At 33.1% G+C, this 15,379-nt stretch overlaps 2 protein-coding genes across 2 annotated transcripts; one reads left to right on the forward strand and one right to left on the reverse strand.

The window, feature by feature from the left end:
* Positions 1-447: 447 nt before the first annotated feature.
* On the reverse strand, positions 448-3,879 carry LOC127083560 (uncharacterized). The gene is made up of 5 exons (XM_051023874.1): positions 3,592-3,879; positions 3,331-3,476; positions 2,176-2,281; positions 910-1,058; positions 448-824 (listed from the first exon to the last, which is right to left on the reverse strand). Coding segments are annotated over exons 1-5 (498 nt in total). The 5' UTR covers positions 3,593-3,879; the 3' UTR covers positions 448-728.
* Positions 3,880-8,530: 4,651 nt separating this feature from the next.
* LOC127088060 (serine carboxypeptidase 1) lies at positions 8,531-10,610 on the forward strand. The gene is made up of 7 exons (XM_051028971.1): positions 8,531-8,924; positions 9,003-9,110; positions 9,205-9,479; positions 9,572-9,933; positions 10,033-10,125; positions 10,275-10,380; positions 10,458-10,610. The coding sequence occupies exons 1-7, from the start codon at positions 8,531-8,533 to the stop codon at positions 10,608-10,610; spliced, it is 1,491 nt and encodes a 496-aa protein (XP_050884928.1).
* Positions 10,611-15,379: the final 4,769 nt, after the last annotated feature.

A 15,379-nucleotide genomic window follows, 5' to 3' on the forward strand; every position in this document is an offset into this window, starting at 1 on the left:
GGACAGATGCTAGCATTATATTTTTTTGTAATTATCAAAAACCATATTTATAAGAGTCATCCTTAATTTTGAAAGAGTTTTCTTTAATAAACATAAGTAGGAGTAACTAGCATTCAATAAGAGACATCCTTTAATAATGATATTTTGACATACATTTGGTGCATATTTTTAAGGAAAATACTAACGAATGTCTCTGTAGCACTGATTAAGAGATTACAAAAATAAATTAAATATTTTTTGAGATTAAAAAACACATTCTTTCTAAAAATATGTGTATTTAATATTCTGAAAATATAAATAATTAACTTTTTTTTAAGAATATTATGTTTAATAAACTAAATATATAATATTTTTTTTATTTAAAATTTTTAACTAATATCCCGGAGGACACTGATTAGCATGACCATTTTTTTAAATATGTTATTAAAGAATATAAAAAATAAGAGATAGAGTTTAACATTTAGTGTGTTTGTATTTTGATGTTCAAATAACATAGTTCCTTGTTTAAGAGGAAAAAAGAAAGACAACTCATCTATATGACCATGTGATTACATCACCTCATTGACACTAGTTCCTTCATGGTTGAATCCATAAAATCCCACTGCATTTAGCATGTGTTTGGTTGCGCTTTTGGCAAAGTAAACTTACCTCTGCAACACTCCAAACAGGCTTAATCCACATCAAAATCCTACTACAGATTAATCCATCAAAATCCTACTACAGATCAACTATTCCTGCTTACTTCGAGCAGCCCTTGCACGATGTCTTAGTTCAGCTCTTTTCCACTTAACAATCAAGTAACATAAGGAAAAGAGCGTATTGATCTGCAGAAAGAGATAAGATACATAAAGTCGATATTCAATATGAAAAGACCATTATAAAATTGTTGCCATAAGGAAAAATACTAACCAAGATTATCATAGCCAACACAAGGAGAGGTCCAGACCAAAGAACTGATATAAATACTCCACTTGGATCAAAATAGTTTTGACTTGAGAAGCTTTTCCAGTTTCCCCCCAGAAAACTATTCAGTCTCTCAGCAAGATATACACCAGCCACTGCATCAAAATAATTTTCAAGAAAATCTACATTATTGGTTCAACAGAGATAAAAGAACATCAAAAATATGAAAGAGACAGCGAGGATTAAGAGATGTAAACACAAAACATGTGCACAGAAAATGATCATATAGGTATCAGTCTGATTCAAGTTTAGACTCGAGAGACAAGAATGCACAATCAAAATGTGTATATCTTCTCTAAACCAGGTTACTCGAGTTCCACTCCGAAATCCAAAACCATCTGTTCTTCCCTATTAATTACATCCTAGAGATGTAACCACTAAAAACATGTACATGGAAAATGATTAAACATATCTCAGTCTAATACAAGCTTAGACTTGACACACAAGAATGCAAAATGGAAATGTGCATATCTTTTCTCTGCACCCTATGTATTCAAATTTCAACTAAAAAATTGAAACCCAATACTCTTCACAATCATTTATATCCTATCATCTATCCTCTAACTAGCTGTCGAACTCACTAAATATTTTGTATCTTCATTTCCTGACCAGAGGCTAAGATTGCATCAGGAAAAATCTCATTCTAAAAGAAATATTGATATAAATTGGAGGATTTTGCAAACATCCTAAATGCTATATGCTTCACTATCAAAAAGAGGATGTAGTTTCAATAAGTTAGCATGACCAGATTTCACTCTTTTGATAATTTTGGTTATGCCTGCAACCATCAAAGACAGGATAAATGGACCTGTATGCAAAAAGCTGGAAGCCTAACAGAATAGATAGAGGATTTTGTAAATATCTAAATGCTAGATGCTTCACTATGCAAAAAAATGTAGTTTCAATGAGTTAGCATGACCAGATATTCACTCTTTTGATAATTTTGGGTATGTTTGCAACCATCAAAGCATGACAGGACAAATAGAACTGTATGCAAAAAGCTGAAAACCTAACAATTTTTTTTCCAATTTCACCCTAGTCAGAAATCAAAGATAAGGTGGTAAGTTGAGTATCACAGCAGAAGGCAACAACTTAAAACAGGAGTGAAGTGTGGTACATAAAAAATAATAGAGCAATTTAATTAAGCCTTTATAGCTTATTTAAAAAAAAGTACCATTCCATAAAATAAAATAAAAAAGGAATGTTACGTACACGTCAAAAGGAACAAGCACATCTGAAAGTTGGTATTCTTCCTAGAGATAATAGTTACAAGCAGCAATACAACATAGAATGATAACAATCCCAGTAGCCAGGGTTCCTGAAACCAAAACAATTAAGGCAATATTAGAAATGACGCAGGGTTCAAATAACCAGAAAGTTCAGAAAACACCAAAAGTAAAAGATCCATAAAACCACTTTATCTGTCCATAAGTGATATCCATATAAATAAAACCAACATGAAGTTTCTTCCATTGATCATTTGCCATTGAACTGACAAGAAAAAATTCAATAACATTTCAATGACGTATGATATGATAGCATGGTAGAATAGGTTTCTTCGTTAGCGACATTATTAGGGTTAAAATCCTTAACATAATTGAGCATTAATATGGCAAGAAAGCCTTAGTGATGACACACAATTGGCAACCAAAAAATAATGCATCCAAACACCTTCTATTGAACTTTTTTAGTGAAAACAGTAACATTTCCTCTCTATCTCCATTATCAGAAAACAGTATCCAAGAAAATGGTATCATGATTATTAAATCGAAATTCAAATCATGAATTGGAAGACCTTCTCTCCAAATCGCATATCAAATCTTATCATGAATCTTAGGATACATTGCTCATCAAATGGCATTTTTAAGTAAAAAACAAGTGAATGACAAAATTATAAGTTCATGTATCATATACAAACCTCAAAATAACTCAACATTCAAGCCATATCAAATGACAAAAGAAAGTGGTTGGTTGGTTATACAAAGTTGGAAAAAAAAGTGGTTGACTACAGTATGTTTTGGTAGTGATTCATCAGAATGAATTGCGATTCAAGATAAGATTTGTGTCCTCAAAGATAAACACCGCATATTCGTATCAATTGAGTACCATTTAGTATCGAATTCGGATCCGACTCATGGACAGTATGTTGCTGATAAGTTATAACCAATTAAAGGTATAACGCAATTACAAGCAGCTCAAACAAGCACGAAACATCATAGCAGCTTCTTCACTTCAAACTTGGTTCATTTAATTTCTCACACGCTAAAATAAATTAAACAATAAATAATTGAAAACATCCTATTCAATTCAATTCAATAATAATTAACGAAGAACTAAAAAATTAGGGAAATTAGAAGGATGGAGTACCTTCCAATCAATGGCATGAAAGAAACCCAAGAAGTTATCGTAAGCAGGACGAAGGTTGGTACGAAGTTCGGAAGAGATCTTCTGAACAAGATCTGACATAAGATCAACGTGTTCATTCATAGCAGATTTCAGCTCCTCAATCGACACTGACGTAAACAAAATGAACAGGATTGAAGATAATGCAACAACAAAGAAATTGCATAATTATAAATTCAAAAGAATAAGGTGAAGAAAACATAATATATTGAACAGGGAACTCACTGGCGGCGAGGGCGTGTGGATCTGCAGTTACCGGAAAATGAGTAATTCAGTTTACTATGTTTGCAGTCTCCGGTGAGCTCGAGGTTTATAATCACAGGAGTGGTTACTTTTTCTCTGAATTTTGATTTAGATTCAAAATATTTACTATTGCTTCTTCTACAACTACATAGATTGTGTAGTCTTTGTTCCAAGGGGTAAATTGGGAATTTCGACACATAATCAGAGTGCAGATGAAGTTGCTTAACAGTAGGACGCGCTACTACCGAAAAAGAAGAAGGAAGGAATGCAAACATCTGATGGGCCTGGCCCAACTATCTTTGTCTCAATGAGATTTTGCGGATTTTTTAATGCTACATATATTACTAAGTATTACGTAAAAATATTAAAATATTATCATATGTCGGTGATGCATTTCGAGACGCATCTCAAACACACATGACATATGTCAATTCTGAGTGATTACTTAGGAGCGAGTTTTTTTTTTAACTTGAATTTCCGTAGATGCATCTCCGTAACAATGTGAAACATAAGCAAAAGCTGAAAGTCAGAAAGTTGTATTTTGACAAAATAAAATTATCATTCATAACATAAAATCAGCATTACATAGGTGATGTTAACATAAAACCAGACATTACATTTAAAATCTTCATGTGGACGCTTCAACATCTTCATAATATCTTCGACCGATCTTCAAATCGCCGCTTCCAACTCGATCAGAACTTTTGTTTTGAAACGGAAAAATATATTCCACATAGCCCTTACATAAGCATCCGTCTTGAGCTCATAGTTGTTGAATTCAATCTTGCTTTCATTGTTAATTGACGGTGAACGATACTCGAGTTTCACAATTTTTCAATTATCTCTGCAAGGTAGGAGATTAAGCACTTCGTATTGTAAATCTGCAAAAGAGATGTACTCATTGATCTTAAACCTTCGTCCAGGTGTCGCGCTGGAGAATGAGACATTTGTGATATATCAGGTGATGTTTATTTATGACATTTGCGACATTTTTTGCTTGTATGAAATAAAAAATAAGAGCCTAAATTTATAGAAGTTGTAGACAATGTGGACCTAAAAAATTATATCATGTATCAGTGGATGTTTCGAAGATGCATCTCCGGTACCACCCTATTATCTTATTCCGGAGATACATCTCCGGAATCTATCCTGAACCAGACAGAAAATAAAACATGTGTGTTTTGTTTGGTAAATGAACAAATTTTTGGCAAACAGTAGAATGTATTAAAATATTTTAATTGTATATATTACATTTAAAAAATTACGTACACTTAATTTATGAAGAAAAACTAAAACGAATCGAAAGATTTGTCGCCGGCTAAATCAATAAGTATGGGTGGTACCCCCTTTGACTTTTGTACATTTGAATATCTTGCAATGTTGCTCAATACGGTGAACTCTTGCATCCTTTCCACAAATTGGTCTGGCCAAGTCTCAGCTTTTGTTATTGAATGAGTCGTCCATTCCACTTATGTAAGTGGTATAAAGCATCCCGATTTCAAATAAACGTGAATAAAGTGTCATGATTTTGAAAGTCATCAAATACACATAATACAATCATTTAGGTTTGTTGGAGCAAGATTGTTCATATCTCTTAGGTTTTGATGATAATAAAGTATTTAAATAAGTGTCATGACTTATTTGTGAGTGTTTTTTTAACCTTATGATCTTCTTTGCTTTGATCTGGAGTCATCTCCTCGCCCTAAATTATTATCACAAAAGAAATCACAAGCATGAAAAATTTGAATGTTTTTTTGTGTGGTTCTTGCGTGGGAGTAAGGTGACTATCCATGAAGGTGCACATGACTTGAGTAATGTTTTGGTGTTTGTTGGGTTATGGGGGAGGAGCATCAAGAGTAACACACAGTGAGAAAGATATAACATATTCATCTAAAACCTTAAGGTGATAGGTATGTTGGTTCTTCCACTTATAAATGCTCAAGTCTCCATATTTGGGCTCCAACTCACACTTGACTTATTATTCTTAACACTTTCCCTCAAGTGTGAGTCCATAATGCCCCCCTCAAGTGGAAACTCTTTTGTCCATATACACTTGTACCGTCGTTGACACCTCTTCCTATGCATTTCGATATACCTATTCCTGGACATTTTGATTTCAACGGGACACCTATTCTTGGGCATTTCAATACAAGTAAGTAGATCCCTTTATTCGAACCAAAGAATTATGATACCATTTATTGGATCAAGAGGAGGAGTATCAACATTGAGCTAAGAGCAACACACAAGTGAGAAACACACCACATATCCAATATCGGTCTCTTTGTGACATCGTGACACATTATATCCCATAGTATGGTTCCTTAATTATATTTGACACTATTTGCATTCAAACGTCTCTATGAAGGTCTCTGCTTCTGAGTTTTGCAACTCTTCGACCACATTCAAAGTATAACAACAACCAATGCTAGCATAATCATATCCATGAGATGGTACAATCTCCCTCCTTACCTTATAACGAGTCAAATGATAATCAAAAGACACTGTAAAATATCCATCCCTATAACTAGTATCAATAGCACGTACCTCCACCTTAAATTGAGTATTATCCTCCATAGTTTCTAATACCTTCATCTACAGCTCTTTATTCTCCCTTCTCTTATAATCCTTCTTAAAAGTAATATATCTTCTTATAATAAACTTTGATACTCCAGATTCCCCTTATCTAGGCTTGTAACCCTTCCCATCTTATGGATAACTATTAAACATATCCTCACAACCTTACCATAAAGTTGGACTAGCTTAATTTGCGCAAATGACAAGGTTTTGAAGAACTTCAAATTATAGTAGTCTACATGTTTCCTACTTCAAAATCCATAAGTATTTGGAAGTCTATTCATCTGAATGGACGTCTTCCCATCAGGTAAACTACTTAAGCGCTACTCTTACCCCTAAAAAATCTATGATAACTCGGCTCATAACATCATGCCAAAAGCGGTCAAATGCCTATTTATCCTTTTTTTTCTTGCAAAATTAATTAAAGTGCTCTAAAACAATCTTCCTACATCTACCATGTCTTGACCTTAAATCTCATAGTTTGTTCTTGTCATAAAAGTATTCAGTAGAGGATAATACATGACTAATAACAGTATAATTGTCTATAACATATAACCTATATATTTTAGACCTTTTACCCATGATAAATCCATCTTGCGAAATTTTCAACAACCAATGTTCAACTCTAGTGCGATAATCTAGATCATGAAACATGCATATCGACAACAAATTTTGCCTGAGTCCAAGGTCCAACTCTTTTTAGTTTCAAAACTCGACATGACTAATGCACCAATACTCTCATAACCATACTCATCTAAGGCAACTTCAACCTGAACAAAATCTTCATTTTCTTTTCTCTGGGGACAATCCTTCTTGAAGTGACATGTTTTTTTACAAATAAAGCATTTCAATCTTGACTTATCAAACCTCGTGGATTTTGACATTCCTCTATGCTAACTTCCTTGTCTTGATACACTCAAACCTTCACCACTATGATAAATCTTTAAATCTTTCATGTTTGAAAATTCTTTGTAACTCATAGGCGTATGGATTTCATTCAAAGTAATAGTATCTTCCTTACCACAAAGAAAGACATCCTTGAAGTGCTCAAATGACATGAGTAATGAGCTTAACAAGAGTAGAGCATTGTCTTCATCATGAATTTTCACCTAAATATTCTTCAAATCATGAATGATCTTGTGAAATCATGTGAACTGTTTCACTTTGAAACACGACCCATCACCGAACTGACCCGACTCAAACCCCCCTGACTTGCCCGGACACCCAATGATACGCCTCATAAGCGCCACCGTACGAGCATCTCCACCCGTCGACCGACCGTTGTCGCCACCATGGAACAGTGGAGCTCTGCGCCACCAGCTGAACTCCAACCGTCGTTGGTTGCTGAACCACTGTGGCTTTGCCGTCGAACCGCCACCTCCAACGGTTCTGACATAACCACATGCCAATGGTTTATGGCCGGCTCCATCATGGACCGTTACTTGCTGCTCTGCGGCTCTTGTGCCTCTGTCGACTTTTTTGTTAAACCTCATTAAAGATTTTAATAACATTCACATTTCAACTTTTTACATTTTAGATCATAGACATTATTGAAATATAATTTATTTCTATTCAACACTTAAGATTTTAAGATATACTTCCACACTTATCAACAACATATGGCCTCTCATCACACATTTTGACATATTCAAATATATTGTTGTAGAATGAAGTTTAAATAAAATTGGATGTGTTGAATTCTAAAAATAAATCGTATTAGATTTTCTAATAGATTGAATCTCTTTGACCAAATAGCTCTTTAAGCAGGTAAAATTACTAATTTAAAGACGCTAATATGATATAGATCTTAGGTTAGCTTAGCAGGTTATCCTAGATTTTTAAAAATGTTACAATAACTAAATATAAAATCTGGCATGTTACATGCTAACTTAGGTCTTAATTTCTTTGAATAAGTAAAATCTATTTATATAAAGCCTTCTTCGAGAGTAAGCATATTCTCCCCTAAGTAACCCAATTACAGATACTCTCATACACTAAGATGAAGATACAGTACAACTGCATAACCCACAACAATAAGTTAGATGAACAAATATCCCATTAACTTTCAATGTTAATCACAAAGTGCTAAATTGTTAAATAACTTCACATGGTTCTAGAGAAAGGGAAACAAGGACAATCCATTACTGTTCAAGGAGAAACTAAATTAAATTAGCCGGCTAATCTATACATAGTAATTAGTGAATAGTAATGTTATTACTCTCATGTATCTTTCACATGTCTCCAACCACAAACAACAAAACAAATTCTGCAGGATTTGCCACTGTTTTTCATCTATAAATACATTGAATGTAGAACCTTAGGACATAAAAACCAAGCTGAGAACAAGATGAAGAAGGTTTCTCTTTATGCTTGTTTATTACTCAACTTGAGTCTTTTGGTTATTTTTCCATATAGCAAAGCTAGTCAAGCTGATAAACTTAAAGAGTTGATTCTGTCCAAAAGCTCACAGGATCCTCCAAAGACTCTTTCTTGGAAAGAAGAAGATGCATTGAAAACACGATCTTCTTCTTCTTCTTCTTCTTATGTTGTACCTCCTCAAGAGGGGCAAAGGCTAGCTGACAGGATTGTCACATTGCCTGGTCAACCCTATGGAGTGAACTTTGACCAATACTCAGGCTATGTCACAGTTGATCATGAGGCTGGAAAAGAACTTTTCTATTATTTTGTGGAGTCTCCATATAATTCTTCAACTAAACCTTTAATATTGTGGCTCAATGGAGGTAAAATAGCCTTACAAACTGTTTTATACTGATAACTTTTATCCTTTGATTCTGACAATATAATGTTTAAAAATGCAGGACCTGGTTGTTCCTCACTAGGTTATGGAGCCTTTGAGGAGCTAGGACCCTTCAGAATCAACTCTGACGGCAAAACTCTATACCGTAACCCATATGCTTGGAATGAAGGTGACACAATCATCGATATACGTATTATTTTTCTCTATGAAGCATTCATGAGACATGAATGTCTTACTAACTTATAACATTGTGAAATATGCAGTTGCAAATATACTTTTCTTGGAATCTCCAGCAGGAGTAGGCTTCTCGTACTCAAACACTACTTCTGACTACGAAAATTCCGGAGATAAGACAACTGCGAGGGATGCTTATGTCTTCCTCATCAACTGGCTGGAGAGGTTTCCACAGTACAAAACTAGAGATTTTTACATAACTGGAGAGAGTTATGCTGGTCATTATGTTCCTCAACTTGCATCCACTATTCTTCGCAACAATAAACTCTATAGCCAAATCATTATTAACCTCAAAGGAATTTCCGTATGTTGTTCAAACTTCAAACACTGATGATGAAATATGACTCACAATCATATATGTCTAACTTTCTTATCTTGTATTTAAAAAAAATTCAGATAGGAAATGCTTGGATTGATGATGCTACAAGTTTAAAAGGGATATTTGATTACCTTTGGACTCATGCTTTGAATTCAGATGAAACTCATGAGTTGATTGACAAGTACTGTGACTTCACTTCTGAAAATGTATCAGCAATATGTACCAATGCAACAATAAGAGCTTCAACTGAGATAGGAAACATAGATTTCTATAACATCTATGCTCCACAATGTCACGATTCTTCTCTCAAAAATGGCTCAACTGGTTATGTAAGTAATGATTTTGACCCTTGTTCTGATTACTATGGTATTGCCTATCTAAATAGACCAGAGGTGCAAAAGGCTCTTCATGCAAAACCTACAAATTGGAGCCATTGCAGGTAAATCACCCATAATCCCTTTTAAGAAATTGCAAAACCTCTATAACTGTAATTTTCTATGCTAATCAAGAATGTGTTCTTTTTTATGACAATTCGCAGTCGTGTTATTCGGACCTGGAAAGACAGTCCGGTTACAATTCTTCCCACCATTAAGTACCTCATTGACAGTGGCATTAAATTATGGATATACGGGTAAGCTGAATTTCATATTATAGTACAAAGTCTTAACAATGCTACGAGAATTTGAATACACAATGCAGACTCTTGTGAATAATGAGAGATTGCAATTTTGTATTATCGAAATTCGGAGTCCTAAATTTAGATGATGTGTTCTCCCGCAGTGGTGATACCGATTCAGTGGTTCCAGTTACATCTTCAAGGTATTCAATCAACACTCTTAAGCTCCCTATCAACTCCGCTTGGCGTCCATGGTATTCCGGAAAAGAGGTACTGATTTAGTGGCTTTTCTTGTAGAGCAAGTAATTGAATATTTTTGAAAAGTGACGAAATTGTGATAATGACAGATTGGAGGGTATGTTGTGGGATACAAAGGATTGACATTTGTTACAGTAAGAGGAGCAGGACATCTTGTTCCAAGCTGGCAACCGCAACGAGCTTTGACTTTGATCTCATCGTTCGTCTATGGAATCTTGCCTCCTGTTTCTCCATCAAATTAATGGACTCTAAGCATGGTCCATGTTTGAAATTTACTTTCTTGAAATGCACTTTGTTCCAAATCTACTTGTTAGATTATAATAGAAAAATATAGTTTCAACTTTAAGTTAAATGAACCAAATTAATTGTTAAGAGATCTCAATCTTATGCCGCAACTGTATGAACCAAATTAATTAAAATACAATGACATAGTATTACCCATTTATTTGATAGATATAGTATAACCCATTTATTTTACTTGTTTTTGTTGGATCTTCTCTTTATTTTATTATTTCTACTCATATAAAATAGTATAACTTTAAACTAATCCATATGAGTCTATTATAACCCATCAATTTATATCCATTAAATCTATATAAGAATTTAAGAATGAAAGGGGAAATTTACATGTGTTTGTCATCGGAATATCCTCAAGTTCGCGGGTAGGTGATCTTCCAATTTGTAGAGTGTTTTAGAGTTTCTTTGAGATGAAAAGAGAATCCGGATGAACCGTGTTTTTCTATCTACTTTGCAAATGGGACCATAACCCATGTAAATGACCAAAATTTATTTCTTAGTATTCAATATTCTAATTAGATCTTTCATAAAATTAGATATCGACTTATAATATCTATACAATAACCTTAGATTTCATGACATTTATACTTTTAACCACAAACTTAATATTAATTAGACCCCTTTATGTTTTGACTAATTAAACAATGACCCTAACACCTTAATTGGTATATTTGTGACTAATAGTTCTAATAATTTCCCACTGGTCACATATGTAATTTTACACACGTGTTAGACTTAAAGATGTCAAAATTTGTCATTAAATATACTTCAAGCATATCCAATAATCTCGCCTGTTAGTCATGTTAGTATACAAAACCAAAGTAATTTTCGTTATATCAATCTTAACTAAACCTGTCAATAATCACTAATACTGACATAATTAAATGACATGGATTCATTATGAAATGTGTAGCATGAAAGTCAAATGAATTTGGTCTGTTCATGTCAATTTTAATCTGATCCAACTTTACTTTAATCCTTACTGTACAAAGTGCAAATAGTTGAATATTAAACTTTATTAATTGGAAAAAATATTCTAAATCAGAGTATGTATATGTAATATCGAACATAGAACACAAAATTCATAAATGACTAACTCCCACTAAACCAAAGATTCCTACAAACATAAAACACCCATGTGAGCAGTGTGCCCATGAAAGACCTTGGGTGGAAGACCTTTAATAAAAGGGTTTGCTATCATGGAGTTCGTCTCTAAATGTTCTATGAAAATATATCCACTGTGTACCATTTCCTTAACAGATAGGAACATGATGTCAATATGTTTTGACTTGGTCGAGCTCATATTATTGTTGGATATAGGACAAATGATTTATTGACATATTATAACTTAAGTGGTCTTTCAATTCCTTCCACAATTCGTTCCTAGTGACAAAGTTCCTCACCTAAATCACATGGTTGAATGTCTTAAAGCATGCTATAAATTTTGTTGTCATGGTGGATGAAGCAATGAGAGTTTGCTTAACACTGCACCAAGAAACTATACCACCATCCAACATGTAAATAGAACCTGAAGTGGATCTGTTGCTATCTTGGCATCCTGCTAAATCAGAGTCAGAATATCTAGTGATCTCTAAATGGTCTGACCTCCTATATGCGAGCATTTATTATTTAGTGCTCTTTAAATACCTCGTGATCCTTTTGGCTGTTTTCCAATGATCCATTCTTGGATTGTTCACATATCTGCCTAACATCCCAACTATGAACGCAATACTTGGACGCATACATACTTGGACATGCATTAAACTCCCTACAACTGACACATAAGGAATGTTTTGCATTTTTTGCATTTTTTGAATTTCTAAATTTCCTTTTGGACACCGAGTGAGACTAAAGTTGTCTCCCTTAGAAACTACAGTATCACATGATTTACAATCCTTCATGCCAAACCTTTTAAATACCTTATCGATGTAGCTCATTTGTGACAATCCTATAATACCTCGTGTCATAACCCAAATTTTGGCCAACTTAATTCATTTGCATTTATCCATTGACATTCATTCATCTGAAGCTAAATCATTCATACATTTTATTTTTTCATACATTATTCTATTACATGTCCATAAATGGAATTTGTCTTGCACCATTTTGAATGTATGTTAGCATGAATATTTAGGGATTTGTTTCTTGACTCGTATTGAATGTTTAACTTTAACTTTGATGGTTATGTCTTTACATTGCATTTCAAGATATATGCTATTTGGTTTTGTTTTGTGTTAATTTTTTATTCACTAAGCTTTAGCAAAAAACTTATTTGATTTAAGCCTAAGTTTGTTTTTGGTTTTTATTGAGTTATTAGGAATAGTAGTAATAATAATATTAGATCAATAATTTTAAATTGAGTCAAGAATTTTTTTTTTATTAAAAAAAAAAGGGTAATCATAGTCGTAATATTTTCTTTTATTTTTAATAATTGGTTTAAATAAGTCAAATATTTGATATCTTTGTTCTATATTAAAATTAAAAAAATAATAAGTTGCATTTTATTTTACTTTCTTTTACATCACAAAAACAGAATACATTTTTCAAGGTGATATAAAACAAGTCTTACGTTACTATACGATACTTTTTTATATATATTAAACAAAATTACAAAAAAAAAGAGTAAGTAATTCCAAAATTAGAGATCCCTCCAACTTGTAGAATCTTTACTCCTTGAGTAGAGACTTTCACCTATCCAAACAGGTACATCAAACAAGTAATAACATTGGAAATTCAAATTTCACAATAGGACAAACTCAATAGTGCAGTAAGTACAACAACGTTTTCACTAGAATATCACCAAACACCTTCTGAATTTTGATATGGCAGTACGTAGTTCACCTTAAATAATACACAACTGTTTTTCACCAAATTTGCAAAGAAATAAAAACAGAGTGTTACAGGAATTAGATTCCTCTGCAACATATGCCATTCTACAGCAACAACATCAAAATAAACCTCAAGGATCCTCTCTATATATTTAGCAAAAATAAAAGAGAAAGAAAAAGAAAAAAACATGATCACATCCTCACATACTCCGACCATTGTGGGCGCGAATCTAACGTCACCTTCAAATTCCGTTTCGACCTCCACCAATTTGTGACACCATCACTTCAGTTCTTTGTTCACATACATGAAGTTCATCACCACCGATCTTGCAAAAAAACGTAAATATTTTGTTTTAACCACTACCACTCGCAGACAAGAACATAACCACCGTGTTTCTGCATTTTTGCCATTGCACTGCCGTTTGCCGATCCGCCGTTGCAGGTTCACGTTCTTTTCTCTCTCTCTCAGCATATTCCATAAGTTTTTCTTTTTCTTCTTTTCTCTTTTACAAAATGAGTAGCTAATATTTGTTCTGCTATAAATACACACTTCCACTCAATTGCTTTTTAATTTTGACCATGATACTTCAATTTTGATATTTTTTTTTTGTTTCTTCTGTTTTAGTATGATCTCTTTAAGGAAGATCACGTGTCATGTATATATAATGGATTGGTTTTGGATGTAAGTGAGCCAAAAAATTCTATGTTTAGTTTCTATCCCTCATAATCTTCACATATATAATATAGTGTGATAAAAGGAGAGATTACAATTTTTATAAAAAAAAATGACAAAAATGTTTATTTGATTAGATTTTATTTTCTTGATCAAAATAACTAAAAAAACTTATTTAAATGTGTGTTTAGGGATTTTCTTCTTTTAAAAATTGAATCAAAAAATACTTTCTTATTTATATTAAAAATATTTATAAATAAAAAACACAAAATAAATTTATCCAATTTTTTTATATTGTAATTAGTATTTATTTTATTTTGTTTGGTATCTTATATTATTTATTTTTGTTTGGATAGTTTTAATTATTTTAGTTGTTTTATTTCATTATCCCCTGATTTTCAAGATGTATCCCTCACCCTTTGTTTGTAATTGTGTGTTTATTTCTTTAGTATTGTTATTTTATTTATTTAGGTAGAATAATTAAATAGATAATAGGTAAAAACTAAGTTTTAAATCAAATCTTTTTTTTTTTATAAAAAACAACAATAATAAGCGCTCGATCCAACTTTGAGCCATTTTCCTCAAGTCAAACCTTCAACCACTTCCATTATTCCAACTTCTCAGACATTCAACATTCAAATCATTTTAAACTTCAATCCATTCCACTTCACTTCAAACCATTTTCATAACTAAATTGGAAGAAAAAGAGTACCTGGGTGAAAGGTCCATATGTAGTCCCGAATGCTAGGCCCAAGTTATAAGAGCTTGTAAGTTATACGTGTTCTCTTCCCCCTAAAACACTTGTAAATATTCAAGCCCCTTTCTTAATAAAATCGGAAGAAAAAGATTACCTGGGTGAAAGGTCCAGATGTAGTCCTGAATGCTAGGCCCAAGCTGTAAAAGCTTGTAAGCCATAAGTGTTCGTCTTCCCTCTAAAACACTTGTAAATATTCAAGCCCTTTTCTTAATAAAATCGGAAGAAAAATATTACCTGGGTGAAAGATCCAGTCGTAATCCCGAATACTAGTCTCAAGTTGTAAGAGCTTGCAAGCCCTAAGTGTTCGTCTTCCCTTCAAAACACTTGTAAATATTCAAGCCCTTTTCTTAATAAAATTGAAAGAAACAGATTACCTGGGGTGAAAGTTCCAGACGTAATCTCGAGTATTATACCCAAGTTGTAAGAGCTTGCAAGTCATAACTACTCGTCTTTTCA

Source organism: Lathyrus oleraceus, chromosome 5 (assembly GCF_024323335.1).
Source record: "Lathyrus oleraceus cultivar Zhongwan6 chromosome 5, CAAS_Psat_ZW6_1.0, whole genome shotgun sequence".
Classification (NCBI taxonomy): Eukaryota; Viridiplantae; Streptophyta; class Magnoliopsida; order Fabales; family Fabaceae; genus Lathyrus; species Lathyrus oleraceus.